Source organism: Rhamphochromis longiceps, linkage group LG14, assembly GCF_057381845.1.
Source record: "Rhamphochromis longiceps isolate RC_006_pf linkage group LG14, R_longiceps_female_GT1.1, whole genome shotgun sequence".
Lineage (NCBI taxonomy): Eukaryota > Metazoa > Chordata > Actinopteri > Cichliformes > Cichlidae > Rhamphochromis > Rhamphochromis longiceps.
The window spans coordinates 933362-953509 of NC_140570.1; the positions used below are offsets into that span (position 1 = coordinate 933362).

The 20148-nt window shown below is 44.2% G+C and overlaps 1 protein-coding gene across 23 annotated transcripts in view; it reads left to right on the forward strand.

The window, feature by feature from the left end:
• phldb1b (pleckstrin homology-like domain, family B, member 1b) overlaps positions 1-20148 on the forward strand; it is a 116659-nt gene that overhangs the window by 23080 nt on the left and 73431 nt on the right. For 18 of the 23 annotated variants that reach the window (XM_085380105.1, XM_085380111.1, XM_085380120.1 and 15 more), the window contains 3 exons: positions 9220-9321; positions 13630-13753; positions 15086-15256. In XM_085380105.1, the coding sequence (XP_085236231.1) occupies positions 9220-9321; positions 13630-13753; positions 15086-15256 (397 nt within the window). Of the gene's footprint in view, positions 1-8125; positions 8298-9056; positions 9076-9219; positions 9322-13629; positions 13754-15085; positions 15257-19210; positions 19728-20148 lie in introns of those variants that run through there. The other 5 variants (XM_085380104.1, XM_085380108.1, XM_085380126.1 and 2 more) reach the window with 4 other exon arrangements.

Consider the following 20148-nt stretch of genomic DNA (forward strand, 5'->3'; position numbering starts at 1 on the left):
GAAGCCGTCAGAGCGCTTTGAAGCTCTTTTGTAGCGGTCGTTTCTTCGAGCCCTGAAACACCACAAGTAAGGACGCCTCTAACCAGGGCTATTCAGGATCGCCTTGTAAAACTTGTAAATGCTATGTTTAGGTCTGGGTTTGAATGCCAGCACCAAAGTGGGAGCTGTGGTGCCTGTGCAGGCTGGTCTGTTTTATGAAATAAAACCTATTATGTCTACAGACCTCTTCATAACATGTGCCAGTGTACAGACACATCATGTTAAAAACATGTTAGGCAGGACGTCTGCTCTGTTGTGCTGACCTGCTTTGTGCTCTTCTGTCTTTATTAGCACTTTTATCAGCAGTTAGCAAAGCTGCTTGACCTGTTAGCATAAATGGACAATTGTTCAGTCAAACAGAGCAGCTAGAGTTCAAGTGGACTCTTCATTACGTTTTTGTAGATGACGTCACGTTACATCTGGTTACATAACGTGTCCACAAAGGCAGACTGTCGTTGTTGTTGTGATGCTAATGGTCAGTGGTCAGGTCAGTTATGTAAGAGGGTCCGGTGGAGCCGGCGTCAACCTTTTAGGGAGTTTTCCTCTTGATTTGCAGATTGTTATACAGCATTTATGCTGCCGTTGGATCCGCCCTTCGTTTCTCTCCAAAAACAAAATGTGTCATTTGGCTTGGGCTCCATCCAGCAGAGCAAACACCACAGCATGTAAACAGCTTGAAGTGGCATGAGTGATCTTGGAGCGCCGGTTTCCTGAGGACGGACGATTTCATGCGACTGCTAAAACCAACTCTACATTTTGCAACATGACTTTTTGCAGGTTTTATGAAACCATGCAGAACCACTGCACTGGGTATTGTTTCATATTATTTCTCAGATATATGACATATAAAGTTAGCATAAACCACGCAGGAAAAGGTGAGAGAACATGCAGCCAGGGGCAACCTGAGAGCATTCTAAGAAGGAAAGATGATTAAGAGAGCGTCTAGTGAAGGAAGGTGGAGAGACAGAGAAGACATGGAAGGATATCCCTGCAGGGGGAGGATTAGCCAGCTGACTCCATTATCAGAGCACAGAAGACAGAAGCAGAGCTGCGCTGTGGCAGCTGGCTGAACAAGATAGAGGCTTGAGAGAAATGACATCCTGCTATCTCTTCCTCACGTTGCTCCTCATCTGCCCTCATTCGTTCATCTCATACGGAGTCCATCAGGCCCCCGATGGGCTCCGTCCTCTGGCTGTTGGAGCCCACAGCTCTGGGAAACCAGAATCATGTGTGCTGTTATGTTCACACAGGATTTACACTGGTCACCACCCTCAGCACATAACAGTGTCAGCTTTTTATACAAGTGGAATATTCATTATGGGCTCAAACGCCCACTCACTTCCTGAGCTGTCTGACCTCAGTAAGTCACATGATAGGGCGGGGCTAGGTTTCACCTGAAACCTTGGCTGATTGTGACCCACACCTGTTTTCACACCTTGGCTCCTGTGATTAGACAGAGGACCAACAGGGGGTGCATGACCCTCCTGGGGGGACACTCCCATAGGGCTTAAATCTGGGACTCTCCACCACTGAACTGAAGAAGCATCTCGATGAAACGTCTTCAACAAACGTAAAGAAGTCCAGATGCTTTTCTTTCCAAGCTCCTTATTTCGTCTGTTTTACAGCAGGCTGCTTGTCACTGAGAGGGCAGACGTAAACGAATGAAACAGTATTATATGTTCCTCTTTGTAATTGGCATAGAGGTCAAAGGTGACTATTGCTGTGATCTAGCACTATATAAATGAGCCAGTATTACAGTATATCATAAGTGTGTTATGTGTTAATCTTGTAGGTCCAGTCCAGCCCACACTGGAACCTGTTAGTCGAACATTAGCAGGAGGTAAATAATTTAATTGTTTATCAGTGTTTAGTGCAAAAATGAGCTGTTTGTCAAGGCTGTAGGACTGGTGACACAACAACATGCTGAGTAAATAACTGAGTATTATTATTATGTGTTGGTAAAGTTCACAATCAAAAGTACCTGACATTACCTCTGAGCGGAGGCAGCAGTGGTATGTAGCTGTGTGCAGCATGCATAAAGATGTTGGAGAAGTCTTTTGTAGGTCAGAGAACAAAAAGCGAGTTTTGATCTCAGATTATGAAAAGAGTTTGGTTTACGGAGCACAGCTGCTTAAGGAGTAAGGACTGGATGGGATTATTGCTGTCTTTACTGTGGTGTTGGATACTTTGTCATCAAAGCGACCAGGTGTGTTTGTAAGGATGTTTGTGGCACACCTGCACTCCTTCCCCTCCATTCATTTATGTGCTGTTGCTGTTTCCAGCATTTCAACACGTGATCATAAACTTCCCTTCAGCACAGTGTCTTGCCTGTGGCTACAGACTGCATCTATTCTCAAGCCAACACATTCAAACACATGATCCAACCTGCTGTGTGTAGCACGAGCTGTCAGTGTAGTTAGAATCAAAGGCAGGTGTCAGTCTCTGCACCCTCTGGGTTTAAATCTGAAAACAGGGTCTTTAAGTCAGTGAGAGAGCGTTATTCTGACTTTAGCATGTGTAACGCACCATTCGACAAGAACGTATCAACAACTACTTTAAAAACAGCTTCCTCCCACTCTTAGCATGACATCAGACAGAAGTGTTCATTTTATACTCAGTTTCCTCTTGAGTCAGACATCCTGTCCGTTTCCATTGCAGTTTGTTTTTTTCCCCTAATGAATGTGTTTATTGAAATCAGGTCCTACACTGATGTGGCAGAACTGATTAGCTTAGTCCTGCTGTGGTCAGAAGACCGAGTGGTGAGAACAATTTATATCATTTGCTAGCTCGCTACCTCCATATCAACTGCTTGGCATTCCTTCACATTAGTTTTAATAAAGTTACCCTTGAAGTACAGATGTAGCTTAAACACCTGTAGAAAGGTCCTACAGACGGGTTAGGGGACTTTACTCCTAACTGCTGCTGCCTGCTACAAACAGCAGGTAATCACATTGTTAAAGAAACAACATTGTAACGTCCAGTACCCAAACAGAGGGCTCGAGGTGTCCTCACCAGTGTTGGGACTAACGCGTTATTAAGTAACTCGTTACAGTAACTACGTTATTATTGTGGTAACGAGCACGGTAACTAGTTATTATGCCAAAATCATGAACGCGTTACTCGTTACTGGGATTTAGACAGGCTCGTTACTCGTTACTTCGTGTGGTGGCATCGCGGAGCTTCCACAGATTCAGTAACAGGTATTCAAGTATCAAGTATTCAGGGGAGGCAGGAGGAGAGACCCGAGGCGGCTGCCGGTGCGAGTGTCAGGTGAACTTCAGGTAAGAAGTTATGACCTGCAGTCTGTGTCAGATATAAATCAAGTTTAGGTGGAGTTTATTTTTGTTATGCTGACTTTTTCGTACTGCGTGCTAGCTAGCATGACGGGGTTTCTATACAGCTGGGTGGTGCTATGTTACTGATGTTGAACTTTATTTTGTTCATAAGGTTAGTTAGTAGAGTTGCCAACCGTCTCGTAACATTTTAACTTTTAACATTTAGATTTAAATATAATATTTAGATTTAATATTTAACATTTAGATTTAACATTTAACATTTGATGAAAAGTTACAAATATTTTACTAAATGTTGTAAAAAATTACTCGAAAAAATATGTTTTTGTAAGGTTTTGAGCTAAATGTGGAAAAATGTTGCTGTTAATTTCAGCATGTTTCACTTTATAAACGGCGCCCCATAGTGCACAGCATGACAGAGATGAAAGAATAAAAACATGTTTGCATCGTTCTCTCACTTTTAGCCTTCAGCTTGTTGTTGTTGCTTTGACTAACCTTTATTAGCTTTAGCATTAAAATAGCTAATGCTAATGTGAAACCAACAAAAACAACTACTGACAGAAAGCAACAATTTTTTGTATCATTTCCCATTTTGTTGCAATTTTGTGTTTAATGGACATAATAAATACTAATGTCTTTCAAGAGCTCGTCAACTCAATAAACTGAAACAGCACAATTAATGAAATGTATCATATTTCTTTTAAGTGGAGAGATCAAGTGTTGTAACACAGAAGCAGAGAGCGAAAAACCTGTCAGAGACGTCTGATCTATGGCTCATAACCACAGGGAAATTGTTTTTATTGGATGAAATGAGCGCGGGTCTGTTCATAGAGTAATATCTGCTACGTGATGTTAGGCTAACAGAGTGCTGGATGGACGCTGTCCTTTGATGAGCATAAAGCCCCCCTCACTTTTGTCAGTCTTCACATTCCTGATTATCTCTGCATTCTCAGAGAAGGCCCAGACTGTTTAAATCATCCGTTTGTTGGAGAGGAGCCCAGACTGTTGTTGAGTTAGCTACTAGCCACACTGTACTGAGTGATACTGGTAAACCTGGCCATATTTTTAGCGCCACCATTCTCAGCTAGATTGTTAGTTGCACCCCCGAGAGGACGAACTCTTTCACAGCCAAACTCTGCAGTGTGAAAATAGCTCGTCTCCAGCGTTGCTGTATTTTACCTTCTTTTTTTCTCATCTATTATGTATCGGCATGTCATCTACCTATTTCATACTTTTACCCTCCATCTACTTGGCATGCTGTGAATGCTTTGACACTTTTGTATTCCAGCTATTTGGGGAGCTTCCCTCCCCCACTTTTTACAACCTCATCAAAAACCAGATTCCCTCATGTGTGAGAGCTATATCTGCTCATCAGAAAACAATGTCAGCCTTTCTGTCCTGGCATGAGAGGAAGAGTGAGGGATCGAAAGATGGAGAGTTCTTTGTGTTTCCACTCAGAGTTCGAGAGAAAGAAAAGCCGCTGTTGTGTCCCCCCCACATCTCACGGTCTGAGAGAAATGGCCTTTGAAGTGGAGGGAGCTAACACCATGCTCCACAGTGGCATTTAAATGGAGAGCAGAAAATGTAACAACGAAACAGGAAATCTTGTCAGAATCTAAGTAAATGACGATACGTTGTTGTACTTTTCCACATTTTCTGTGGTATTTTATTTGAAGACTCGCAGTGTTGTGATTGGCTGAGCTCAATAACAGCATGACTGTGTTATTGTGTACTTGTCAGATTAACATCCACATCTATACCAGCACTCAGTAGAATATTAACTTAATGAGACGATCAGTGTTCACTCTTCATCGCTGATGAGGTTTCATCTGTCGGTCGTTGTGATGGTCTGTGTGGGGTCTTTATCAGAGCATCCCTGTTAAATCACTACTGTGAACTGGATGTTCTTAGTGGCAACAGCTTGTTCACACAAAACACAATGGGAATAGGAAAAACGGAAATAGGAGAAAGAAAAACAGAAATGGGAAAAACAAAAATGGAAAAAGGGTAAAAATGAAAACAGAAATAGGGAAAAATGAAAACGGAAATAGGAAAAAAGAAAACGGAAATAGGAAAAACGAAAATGGAAATAGGAAAAATGAAAAAGGAAATAGGAAAAACGGAAACGAAAATGGAAATAGGAAAAACGGAAACGGAAATGGAAATAGGAAAAACGGAAATGGAAATAGGAAAAACAGAAATGGAAATAGGAAAAACGGAAATGGAAATAGGAAAAACGGAAACGGAAAAGGAAATAGGAAAAACAGAAACGGAAAAGGAAATAGGAAAAACAAAAACGGAAATAGGAAAAACAGAAAACTGAAATAGGAAAAACAGAAATAGGGAAAACGGAAAACGGTAATAGGAAAAACGGAAAACGGAAATAGGAAAAACGGAAATGGAAATAGGAAAAACGGAAATAGGAAAAACACAATGATAATAGGAAAAACGGAAATAGGAGAAACAAAAACAGAAATAGGGAAAAATGGAAATAGGAGAAACGGGGAAAAACAAAAAACGTAAATAGGGAAAAATGAAAACGGAAACAGGAAAAATGAAAACGGAAACAGGAAAAATGAAAACGGAAATAGGAAAAACGGAAATAGGAAAAACGGAAACGGAAATAGGAAAAACGGAAATGAGGAAAAAAGAAAATGGAAATAGGAAAAACGGAAATAGGAGAAACAAAAATGGGAATAGGAAAAACAGAAACGGAAATAGGAAAAACGGAAATAGGAAAAACGGAAATGAGGAAAAAAGAAAATGGAAATAGGAAAAACGGAAATAGGAGAAACAAAAATGGGAATAGGAAAAACGAAAACGGAAATAGGAAAAACGGAAATGGAGAAAAAAGAAAATGGAAATAGGAAAACGGAAACGGAAATAGGAAAAACGGAAATAGGAAAAACGGAAATGAGGAAAAAAGAAAATGGAAATAGGAAAAACGGAAATAGGAGAAACAAAAATGGGAATAGGAAAAACAGAAACGGAAATAGGAAAAACGGAAATAGGAAAAACAAAAAGGGGAAAAACGGAAATAGGAAAAACGGAAATGGGGAAAAAAGAAAATGGAAATAGGAAAAACGGAAATGGAAATAGGAAAAACGGAAATGGAAATAGGAAAAACAGAAACGGAAATAGGAAAAACAGAAACGGAAATTGAACATATAAATGAGTTAGTCATGTGATGGCAAGGAGAGGAGGTGGGGCCGGATGGACAGGTTAACACAGCTTTGTACTTAACTTTCTTTTTCAAAAACATGACAGGTTACATGTGTATGAATGAGAGAGAGACATCTGTAACAGCTAAGGTACAAGGGTGAGAGGTGGTGAAGGTGGATGGCTTTAAATGAGAAAGGTGAAGAAGAAAGTTCAGGCAGGGTGGAGACGAGTGTCCAGTTCTGACACAAAGAAAGTTAAGGTTGACATGGTAACATGACCTGCTCTGAGGTGTGGTTTGGAGATGGTGACCAGAATGGACAGGATTAGAAACAGGAATGTATCAGCACCTGAGATGGTTTGCACCTGTGCAGAGGAAGGATGAAACAAACATTATGTTCCCTGAACTCTAACCAGCTGTTCACTATAGTAATCAGTTACTAGTTACATTACAGGGTAACTACTGAAAAAGTAATATGTAACATTACAGGGTAACTAATGAGAAAGTAACATGTTACATTACAGGGTAACTAATGAGAAAATATGTTACATTACAGTGTAACTAATGAGAAATCAATATGTAACATTACTGGGTAACTAATGAGATAGTAATATGTAACATTACAGTGTAACTAATGAGAAAGTAACATGTTACATTACAGGGTAACTAATGAGAAAGTAATATGTAACATTACAGGGTAACTAATGAGAAAGTAACATGTTACATTACAGGGTAACTAATGAGAAAGTAACATGTTACATTACAGGGTAACTAATGAGAAAGTAACATGTTACATTACAGGGTAACTAATGAGAAAGTAACATGTTACATTACAGTGTAACTAATGAGAAAGTAACATGTTACATTACAGGGTAACTAATGAGAAAGTAACATGTTACATTACAGGGTAACTAATGAGAAAGTAACATGTTACATTACAGAGAATGAAGTCATTCTGATACTTATACCAAACAGAAAAACCTTTAGCTCATGCATGCTGCTCAGCGGTGTGTTCTGCACAGTTATCACTGGCTGCATTCACTTTACCTGCACAGTGAGTTGGCAGCACTCCGTCCTCCACATAACCAGCAGCACGTTTGGGATTCTTCCTCACAGCTTTAGCTCAGAAACTGCTGGCTGCAGCTTCTCTTCAGCAGGCCCTGACGCCAGTGCTGTGGACGTGGTTGGACGTAGTCTCATTAGCAGCTTATGCGTTTGCACAGAATAATGCACCTATACTTCTGTGATGTAGAAGCCATCGTTTGTGTCTTCAAGTAGGACTGAAGACTGCGTGTCCGTACTCTGCTCTTCACGCTCTGTTTGTTCTATTCGTGCTTCTTCAGTCGGGGATTACGGTATATTTGCATAATTACAGTCATCCCCACTTTTTATGATTCAACAACTTCAAAACATTATTCTTCACTCTCTGCTTTTTTCTTCCGTTCTTTTGATCATTGCTTACACACACACACACACACACACACACACACACACACACACACACACACACACACACTCATCTACCTGCTATCTTCAACTTTGGTGCTGCCAGTCAGGAATGTAGGTCTTCGCTTAGTGGAGCAAGCAGCAACAGGTCTGACCTTCTGAATGGGAGTTTATGTGAAGGGAAGCTTTAAACAAAAGACCACGATCAGGACAAAAAGACAGTCTGAAGAAGCTAAAGTCACGAGCAGTGCCACAGGTGTCCCGCTCACAGTCGAGTCCCTGCTGGGTTTGCTGGGTCGGTCAGTCTGGAGCAGCGTGGTGCCATGCAGGCGATGCATTTGCTGGACAACTGGAGAAAGGTAGTGGTTATATTTGGAGCCAACCACTGACAGGTGAACACTTAAACGCTGCTTGGTTCCTCTCACCGAACAAGAAAAGAGGAACAAAGTGTTTCTTCAGGCTCAAAAAGGAGTTTGGTTTTTTTACACAAAAGCTCTTTGCTGAGAGCTCTTTGCTATTTTTATTTTCTGCCTGTTTTGTGATTTACTGTTTTTATGGCTCGCTCGAGGCTGCGCAGTCTGTCAGGAGAGCAAACACGCTGATAATGCAGCAGTGCTTTGTTATCCTGAAGGCAGAGCGTATCACGCACAACATTTTAGGCTTGCATACGACTCTGGTTGGCTCTGTAGACTCTGGGATAATTATGTGTTTTCTAACCTTTCCTGTGTGGTTTTCTGTGCTTCTCACATAATGACTGCAGTGTCTAACACATACACTAATATAGACACGGAGCGTTATTTATACACATCCATCCTGTGCTGACTTGATGGAAATACCCCAAAAATGACGTGAATAAAATGTGATGAGTGTGTGTTTGAGGAGATTTCCAGTCAATGTGTCAAGAGGTTTAAATGTGTGTGTTAAACCATCTGTTACCATCTGTTGTGTGTGTGTGTGTGTGTGTGTGTGTGTGTGTGTGTGTGTGTGTGTGTGTGCGTGTGTGTGTGTGTGTGTGTGTGTGTGTGTGTGCTGACAGTATGAATCACACCTATAGAGGCATTAGTGTGAGGGCAGAGTTGGGATGGGGATTCCCGACACGCGCGCTCAGACTTTCATGAACTGTAGTGGAAACAAAGTGTGAGTCTGGGACCTTTTTAAGCTTTTAGCTTTTACTTAGACATGGACTCCAAAAACAGAAATGTTTTTCCCTTTTTTTAACGTTTGAGAAATGAGCTCAGCCGTGACGACGTTTGTTACTCATGTTCTCATTTCCTCTTTCAGGATCTTCATGTGTCGCAGGGAGCCGTGGACAGCTCAGTGGATATGGACCGCCTGAACAGGAACATGCCGGAGTGTGGACGGCAAACTCACCAGGTGTTACAGGTAAATGTGTGTGTGCGTGTGTGTGTGCGTGTGTGTGTGTGTGTGTGTGTGTGTGTGTGTGCTGTGAGATGGAAATAAGAGTCAGTCAGAGTTTTATTTTTGTTCATTGGTTCATTCAGTGTCATGCACGTTAGACAGAAGTAGACGCCTTACCTCCACACTAACCTTGAGATCCAGTGTTATCATTGTGACCTACAGTGGGAGCTCCACAGCGTCCAACCACAAACAACCAGAGCTGGGAAATAAGTGCAAGTGCAGAGTAGAACTTTGTTTTTAATCTGTACTTTACTTGAGTAGTTTTTTCTGACAACTGTTTCCTTTCACTCCATACAGTTTTACACGAATATCTGTACGTCGTAAAACGGGCTCGTTACTTTAGGTTTAACACACCTGTGGGAAGTCCTTACTTCACATCACTGCACGACTTCAAATAGCGCACTGATCGGAGACTAAACAGTAACGCAGTATCCATCACTGGGGCTTCTAACATACAAAGAAGTAACAGAGGCAAACCCATGTCATTTATGCATCATTCATAGCGCTGTGCTCAGGGTTCAGCTGTGCCATAACGAGCTGGACTGTGTTTTTTGGTGAGGACGTCAATAATAAGGTCAATAATTACAGGAGTGAGCATGAAGAGTCCAAACACTTGATAGTTTTGAATGAGCACATTTGTGTCCTGTAGCTCCAGGGAGCATTAAAGACTGTTTTTGTTTTTGAAGAACTTGAAGCACAAGAACATAATCATTTAATTAGTAATTAGATTACACCATACAGCCTCAGTGCCATTTTCTAGATGTGATCACTTGCTGAACAAAGTCTTCATTTAGCCATATTTATTAGTCGCTGTTAAGGCCAGAGATGCATTGAGACCGTTTAGAGTCGGAGTCTTTGTAATGTGGCCTGGGACACCGTTCTTCTAGACGTGGCAGCTTCTTAAAAACACACAGAGGGCGCTCTCGTCGTCTGACGTCCTCTGATGTTGAATGTCGGCACACTGGGCGATGGGACGGTGTCCTGGCATGGAGACTCCACGGAGCGTAAGCACAGAGGCTGCCGTGTCACTGAGGTCGGCTCCAGCAGCACATATGTTGGCGAGGGTAAAGCAGTAATTAGACAGACTCGCAGATTAGATGTCTGTGCTTCACACCTGCTGCTTCTAAAAATCCTGCAGGCATTAAGGAGGGGGGGGTGTTCTTCTTTCCTTTTTTTCTGTGCATATATCCAGTTAGAGATTAAACTTCAGTGATTCCTGCAGACGTGCTCCGCAGACATGAGAGACGTTTAAAGGGAACTCGTCTTCATCTGCAGATCTTTTCAGAAGCTTTGACATTCAAAATACTCCTCATGTATCTCACACTGGGCCTGGCTGCTGCCCCTCATATCTGCTCTGTATGACATCATAAAGATCCATGAGCAGTGTAAGGCTGAGCTTTTGGCTCCCAGTTATTTGTACATTATTTCAAACTTTGGTTATGTTTAATGTGAGCATCCACCAAGAAACTCATCTCTTATTTCTTCAAAAGCACCCAGCTCAGCACAGCAGCGTGAACGCCGATCTCTGTTTAAACAGTCGTCACAGCAGATATCTCAGTCAAACTGAGCAGCAGATTGCTGCTGGGCCGATGTCACCCACCTGTGCAAAACAGCTTCTTATACTTCTGAATTTCACTTCCTGGTTTGGGGGGTGTCAGCCTGATATTAGCACGGTGTGACTCCTCTTTCCTTAAAGTCTCTGCAACAAAGCTGATGAGTGCAAATAACCGCTTTGTTGCTGGAGAGGAAACAAAGAAGTCAAAGCAGGAAACAAATCTCTGAGTCTTGGTTTTTCCAAAGTTTACAGCTCCCAGCACTCTCCCTGTGCGCTCTGAGGTCCTGCACTGGTGTTTCACAGAGACGCCTGCAGAGGCTGCAGCCACTATGTGCAGGACCGTTCATCATCACTCCAAGAGGACACGGCAATGAAATGAAACCGAACTGTCCTTTCAGACAAGTTGGCATTAGTCTCCACATTTCTACAATAATTAATTCTGTTAATTCACAGAAAAATGAGCAAAAACCAGGAAACAATATTTTGAACACAGTTGAAAAAATGTTTTTCTGCTATTTAAATTGAGCTGAGAGAGATTTTATGAGTTTAATCCAACATCTGATGATATTGATGATACTTTTTTGATTTGTCATTTTTAGTTGAATTTGCTGTGACAAAGTGATCCTGTAGTGAATTCATCTCTTCAAAGGCAGTAAAGAAATCAATAAGTCAAAGAGACGTAAACAAGGTTATCCATTTAAAATCCCCCAAATAAACATGTGACCATATAATGAGCGGACGTCTGCTGATAGCAGCGGTACCTCACAACAGCTTCACTAATGTACAGACGAAGTACATATTTGCTTCTTAGATTACATCACAGTGTGTCCTGCACATGCAGGCAGGAAGCTGAGAGCTCCACATGGGAGCAGCAGCACACAGCAGATAAGCCATCTTGCAGACTCCACCCCTCTCATCCCATCACTCCCAGTATAAGCTCTCCCAGTGCCGTAAGCAAGATGCCCTCTATCTCAGCAATCCTCTTAGACTTGACCCCACTCTACCCACCGACCCCCGCCATCAGATAATCCTATCAGGACACGCCTGGCTAGCTAACCAGCCGAGAGGACGGCGAGTCACTCGTCTCGTCCTGAGAATGAAAAAAACAACACACAGCCTCATAAGTGGGACACAAAGATGCAGACACAGCAGTGTTTGAAAATGCAAATCAATGCCAGTAAATGCCTCCACACTCCTGCAGCTCCTTCAACACTGGAGCTGCCACAGAGCCGTGAAAACAACGTCAGACGCTGCCTGTCAGCACAGGTGGAGCACAGGTGGAGCACAGGTGGAGCACCTGTGCTCCACCTGTGCTAGTTTGAAGTCCCAGACACTGGGACTGCTCCAGTCCCAGTGTCTGGGACTTCAAACTAACTCTGTGTGCAGTGAAGGACAGTGTTGTGGACCGACACTCATTCAGACAAGTTAATGTGTTCAATCATGAAAGCATGATGTGCTGGCTTTGCCCAACATCAGCTTCCATGCACTTAATCACTTCTCCCACAGTTTCATGCAGTCACATGTAGTTCACGAAAAGAAGTAATTAGGTTTGGGATGAACTAATGAACACAGTGGAAACACACACAGGCAGGAAGTGAAAAATGTTCAATTTACCAAAATAAGACAAAGAGAAGAAGAATGTCAGGCGGGGACGCTTACGAGATTTACAGCTCCTGTGCACGAGGCTGATCATGACACTGGAACAGAAACATAGTGCCAAACAGCCGCACATCCTTCTGCACAGGCCTTCATGAACATGTATGAGCCAATGGGAAATAAAGATGCTTTTAAACAAACAGTGCATCAAATATGTTGACCACTACAAACAAAGCAGGACCTGAATTTTTATCCATGCACAGGGTCACCAGTGAGAAAGCGTGGGAACCAGAGCAGGAAGTTCTCCATCATGGGAGTTTGTCAGAAAAACTCGAGCTAAGAGCTCCACGCAACAGCTTCGGTTTGTCCCGTGAGAACTCGTCTATTGAGCCTGAGCGCTTTCCTGCCTCTCAGTCAGGCCTCCGTGCTGCTAACGGTTACAGAGCAGAAGACACTTGCGCTGCGCTGAAGTGCTCATCACAGGTTTGCTCGCCAAACGCCCTCCAGGAGCTTCGTGTCTCTTAATTGTGGAGCGCTGTTGCCATGGTGACGTCCCTTCCCCCTCGCCGAGCTGAGCGCACGGAGCCGCTTCAGCCTGAGCTGTGAGGGGAAGACGACGCGCACACCTCCCTCAGAGGATGATGTAAACAGCCACAGCAGCCTCCTCTGTGGCTCTGAGTGAAGCAACAAAAAGAGCCATCTCTCCTCTGTGGCCGCCCCCTGTGATGCTGCACGTCTGTGCTTTTATGTGACGTGCAAAACCAATTAGTTTGACTAATGGACGAGAAACAATCTCCCGTTAGGTCCCAGTCACAGCACTTTATCATCCACACACACGCCACGGCGTGACCTCCTCGGGTTCAGAGGTACAGACGGTCGGCTCTGTCAGGCTAACACAGCACGCTGCCGTGCTTTCACATGGCCACACATACCGACGCTTCAAAGATGGAATGGTAATGGCATTTTGTATAATTAATTACACCTCTAGCAGCCAATCAGAATCCCTTCTTGCGATAGAGAACATGCAGCATGAGGCGAGGAGCATGCTTTTAAATCACATGACCGATGTTTATTTAATGTGCCAAAAACAGTCATCACACACTGTTAATGTTTGTCTGCAGAGCACCCCGCTGGACCTGATCGAGACTGGAAAGGGGCTGAAGTTCCAAGCAGAGCGCCCCCACTTGGTGAGCTTGGGGAGTGGACGGCTAAGCACAGCCATCACCCTGCTGCCCCTGCCTGAGGGTGAGAGCACTGCCTTAACACCAACCGTCACATTAGTTAGCAGTGGGAGTAAAGGGTACCTGAACAGCAGGTGTGCAGAGGTGCAGCCATACAGAGCCATCGTCGTCAGGCTGTGGTCACTAACTTTATGTTTGGTTCATAAAGAACTGGTTCTTCACTGATGTAGCGTTAATGCCACATTCCCATAGAAGCTGAGCTTTTACACATGATGAACTGCTCTCTTCAGTTGGGTGTCTTCCCTGCTGCCTGTAAAATGGCGGTGCTGAGGCCCCTTCTGAAGAAGAGCAGTTTGGATTGTAATGATTTTAAAAACTACAGACCTGTATCCAACTCACCATTTTAAGTACAATTTTAGAAAAACTTGTTTTTACTCAGATTACTGACTTTCTGAATGACAGACAGATCCTGGAGATATTCCAGTCTGGATTTAGGGTGAACCACAGCACAGAGACGGCTCTCCTAAAGGTTTTAAATGATCTTAGATATAACTGGGACTCCCAAAAGCTCTCAGTCCTGGTGCTACTGGATCTAAGCGCAGCCTTTGATACAGTAGACCACGCTGTTCTTTTAAACAGACTGAAACACATGGTGGGCCTCTCTGGTGCTGTACACAACTGGTTCACTTCCTGTCTCTCAGACAGAACTTTTATGGTGAGTATGGATACATGCTCCTCTAAGATCCATAGAATGACATGAGGTGTGCCCCAAGGGTCAGTTCTAGGCCCCGTACTTTTTAATTTGTATATGTTGCCTCTCGGCAGTGTCATCAGGAGGCATGGAGTGAACTTCCACAGTTACGCTGATGACACGCAGCTGTACATCTCCGTGTCTCCTGATGACACCGGACCAATGGATGCCCTTTTTAACTGTATCTTAGATATACGATCTTGGATGGCAGAAAACTTTTTACAGCTTAACCAGGACAAAACTGAAGTTTTAATCGTCGGTCCCGAGGCTCAGAGAGAGAAACTCTTGTCTAAATTAGAGGCATTTTCACTATGTCCTTCGCTACAAGTGAAAAACCTGGGTGTTATTTTTGACTCTGAGCTTGGTTTTATCCCCAGAGTCCGCCCTATTCTCTCTCGGGCCAACACGGAGATGCTGATGCATGCTTTTATTACCAGTCGCATTGATTACTGTAATGCCCTAATGGAGGCCATTCATGAGAGCGGTCGCCGTGGGAGCAGCAGGGTGGAGAGCCTAAAAAGTGGAGTTTTTTAAAACTGTGGTAAAAATGTGAAATGAGACTGAATGATCTGTCGGTGCTACTACTGATCACTCTCACTGTGGCACAGCATGAAATCGAAGCCTCATACTTGTTCCTTCCCTCAGGCCGGACCACTCTGGGTCATGGTCCCATGGACATCAGCATCCAGGGTCCTGGTGTGGCAGCTCAGCACTGCTACATAGAGAACAGGTCGGGGGTTATCACGCTGCACCCCTGTGGGAACCTCTGTGCTGTTGATGCCATCCAGATTAGACAGCCCACTCGCCTGTCACAAGGTAGGAGCCGGCTCAGCCACGTCCCACGATACATTCTGCTTTTGGTGCAGTTTTAGTAGGATTGATGTTTCCCAGTGTAGTAAAGGATCCATGGTTTCTCTTTAACTTGGCGCTTTCAGCGGCCTGCTGATGTGCACAATCCCAGTAACTGTGAGTCAGAGAGTCTGGCTGCAGGTCTGTTGGATCAAATGCTCAGTGTGAGTTTTTAAAGGAGGAGGACCCCGAGGTTCCCGGGTTAGGGAGTTAACTGAGTGTGTACGAAAGATAAACACAAGGGTTAACTGGACAGCTTAACTAGCTCGTCTGTCTACACATAGAGTAGTAACACAACTGAAGGGACCATCGCGACTATGAGATCCTTAGAGAAAGGTGTGTCGCACACCAGTACATTAATGTGGCCAATCTTTGGAAGAGGGGCGAGTCGGGATACTCTACATATTACTGTAGATACTTAATGCAGAAGCCACATGAGTCCCTACAGACTGGCTGGACCAAAGGGAGCTGAAAGTGTGTAAAAGTCTTGAGCCACATTTCTTCAATGTGAAACAGGTGCAGCACTTTATTGAAACACCTGTAAATATACTATGAGCTGGAAAGTCACTTCTTGGTAATAATAATAATAATAATGGATAGGATTTATATAGCGCTTTTCAAGGCACCCAAAGCGCTTTACAATGCCACTATTCATTCACTCTCACATTCACACACTGGTGGAGGCAGCTACAGTTGTAGCCACAGCTGCCCTGGGGCAGACTGACAGAAGCCAGGCTGCCATATCGCGCCATCGACCCCTCTGGCCAACACCAGTAGGCGGTAGGGTAAAGTGTCTTGCCCAAGGACACAACAACCAGGACAGAGAGCCCAGGGATCGAACCGGCGACCTTCCGGTTACAGATGCGATTCCCAACCCCTTGAGCCATATGTGATATATGTGACCACCTTTATTCTTAGGCAGCTTTACTTCAGCTAGTCTCCAGGGACAGTTCATAGGAGGACATGCTGTCTGTCCAACAATCCCACCCTGCTCCAGTATTTTAGACCTTTTTCATTCTGACTCTTCAGTCTATCAGACCTGCTGATTTTCAGTCCAGCTCATGTGTAATTTGGCATCCCTTTATCCATCCATTCGCTTAGCCTCTTCAGGGTTGCGGGGTTGCTGGAGCCTATCCCAGCTGTCATAGGGCGAGAGGCGGGGTACACCCTGGACAGGTCGCCAGTCTGTCGCCATTCACTCCCACATTCACACCTATGGGGAATTTGGAGCTATCGCAGGGATCCCTCTTATCCCTGTTTGACAGCCATCCTCTGATCACGAGCGTTTCTGATGAGGCTTCAGTTCATGGGTCATCTGAAGGGTCAGCTGTATCTCTCACATCCTGGACTTTTCTTCCTGTTTCTTCTTGTTTCTTGTTTAAGATGATAACTTTCCAAAACTGTTCATCTGCTCCAGGCAGATTTTTTTTAGCCCTGTAGCTTCTTCTTTTTGGGGACACACTGTACGCATCCTGATATATCCCAAGTGTTTATCTAATTATTCTTTACCTTGTTGGTGTAAAACAAACTGCTAAAGTATGTAAAGATACAGCTTCTTGTCTTTAATGTGTAGACACAACTCAGGCTCATAGTCGGAGTGCAACTAGTGTCATAAAATTAAAGTAATGGCTAACTGGTGCTCTCTATTATTACGTGGAGTCAATTAATAGCCAGAACTGAAAACTGAAATAGAGTCCAGGAAAATAAAAAATGTCACCAAACTTATCTTTAATATTTCAATTTATTTTCTCAGAGTCGGGCAGAAATGCTGTAACACACACACACACACACACACACACACGCACACACGCACACACACACACACACGCACACACACACACACACACGCACACACACACACGCACACACACGCACACACACACGCACACACACACACACACGCACACGCGCACACACACACACGCACACACACACAGAGTTTCCTGTCATGCTGCCCAATTCACTGCTTTTAAAGGAAGTAAAACTGTAACGATGTAACTACTGCAGTGTAGTCATGGAAATTCATGGAAGTGTACATCAGAGCCTCGGAGAGAGCGTGCTGTGTGTAATGAGAATGAGTTAAAGAGACAGTACTCATCATTACTCACAGGATGTGTACTTCCCTCTGTACTGCTGTGTAAGTACAAACACTGTAGTGTTTTTCTCAGAGCCGTAGTACATGCAGTACTTTCTTTAGAAGCTGTGCAGTAATTCTATGTCCTGCACAGCTCGGGGATAGGTGTATGTCTGCAGTGGGTCCCTTTGTCACTGTGGCATTTTGACCTGAACAGTGGCAGGGTAACCTGAGTGGGGACACTGGGCTATTTATGCTGCACCCTTTACCCCAGACAGTCAGTCCTGGGGGGGAAGGTTGAAAAATGAGTGTGTGGGTGAAGCAGAGTTCACTGTCAGGCTCCTGGACAGTAATGCACAGCGGGAATAGCTGCAGTCCTGAAAACAGCAGCAGTTTGTGTTGTTTACAAGGCGGTAATGCACACCTTAATACACGCTGATATCTGATTATACAACAGGAAGTAGATCAGACTTTATTGGTTCCTACCACTCCCTTGGGTTATGTGAGTAATACTTTACAAGGCACAGAAGTATTCCCCTCAGGACAGGTGAGCGGGGCAGCATAGCAAGCCATGACTAGATGCTGATGTGTGTCAGCTAATCTAATGGAGCTTACCTTGGCTAGACTAAAGAGTCTAAACCACGCTACAGCTCTGCCTTGTCAGCATTTCAGTTTAGAGGAAATCAAGCAGCAACAAGCTCGTGTTATCAAAAAATGGAAATGTGTTCAGCGAGAGGGTTAGTGGTGACTGTCTGTGGTTTCAAATCAAGAGAAGTCTGTCTGTTCAAAGAAGGTGAGCTAATACTTTACCTGGATAATAGCTGCTTGGTTTCATGGAGCCTGTGAGGAAGAATACTAAAAGAAAATAGGGCCCAGATAAAACCCTTCAAAGACATTAGCAGATGAGTCAGAGTCTCTAACGTCCACATGTGTCCAACATGGCTGCTAATAGACAAACTCTCAGACTCAGGACTGAAAGAATCAGAGGGGCAATGTAAAATGTTGTTTCTGCCTTTTAATTTCAGCTCAGTTTTCCCCTTGTTTAATTTGTCACTTTAGGCCTGAGGTGTCACTGGTCCTGTCCACATCAGGTCAAAGTGGGCTCACAGTGTAAAGCGTGTGTGACATCCCTGCTTTAGGCCCACGCCTTCACTAAAAGTCTACTTTCTTCTGTTTGGCCAGCTTCAGGAAGCCAACGAGGAGCAACCCCATAGATTGGGAGGTGCTGAGCAGGCTGTGCTTTTAAGAGACAACTATAAAAATCTGTGACGGGTTAATTTATTTAAAGGACAGATGTTTGAATGTTCCTGCATCATCTGTGTTCAAGGGGCAAATAGACAGCTTGTTTCAGTGTGTGGGCTGAGTGGCTGGACCAAGGCCTGCGGGAAGATGAATAAAGATTATTTTGAATGGGAATACAAAAAACTAAACAGTAACTTCCTGTTAAAGGGAGTTTTTCCTTCCCACTGTCACCAAAGTGCTTGCTGATAGGGGGTCATGTGATTGTTGGGATTTTCTCTGTATTATCGTAGGCTCTAGCTTACAGTATATGATTGACTGATGCTGGCGCTGTATAAATAAAACTGAATTGAATAAGGGGGGAATAAGTCCACCTTAATTTACCTGGAGGATTTTCCTACGTGTTTCCACGCTCAGTGGGTCAGGCATCTGGCATAAACATGCTCAGTAATTAATAAAAGCCCACAGGACCGTAGTGTTTGCAGCAGAGGCTGATGTGCCTGAGGAGCTCCGTTTTATGGCTGGTAATACGCGGGGCTTGACCTTTGTTCTTCAGTGATTAAGCTGAGATATGAGAGAGAGGTCGACCTGCTTTCTTTTCCAGTTAGAATCCGCTCTGCTGGCGCCCCTACAGACCTACAGTCAGGTTGCATAATCAATAAATCCGCGGTATGGATCAGTCACATTGTTGCTCTCTATCGTTCCACTTTGGCCCCCCTGTCTCTGACTCCGGATCTCCACCTCCCTCCTCCTCCTCTCCGGTGTCCGCTCCCTGACAGCCCGGCTCTCTCCGCGGGGCGGGCATAGGCATGACTGTGAGCCAGCTGTTACTCACAGGAGCCCCGGCAGCAGAGGAGCACTCCGCGGACAGACGCGTGGGGAGGAGGCACACAATGGACAAAGATCCCGGTGACTGTGGACTGCTGCTTCAGTGAGCGTGGACACACGGACACAGGGACAGCTCCTGCAGAGTATACTGGAGTCTGCACCGCACCCCAATACACGCGCGGGATTGTTCCGCAATAAAACCCAGACAAACGGACAAAAACACGTGGCTTTTATTTAAAGGACCTCGAGCGATGAAAACGGCGGAGGGACGGCAGAGTTTCAGCCGCACGAGTTAAAGTAAGTTGTCGTGATTTCACCGCGTGTTCGTTTGAAGCGTTTCCCGTGCTTTGAGTCGGTGCCCGGGGCTTTGTGGAGCCGCAGGAAGGTGACGGAGTTCGGGGAGATGGAGCAGGGTAACTCCATGCTGAGCTCGCAGGTTAGCCACCACCAAGCAGCCGCGCTGTGGGTGTGTACGCTGCCATTACCCGTTTCTGTCACCAAACTCTATTTAAAAACTGCGCAAATGAGTCATTTTGTGTGCAAAGTGCCAACCTGCATGGCGCAAACACATTGTCTCTGGCTTCCTATTCATTTCTATGAGGTTATTCAAAATACGGCATATATGAAACAATTATTTCTTTACAAAAATCAACTTCAATTGAGCTCTTGCTAGTTTATCATCGTTAACTCGTTTGCTCTGGTGGGTAGCTGCTAGTTG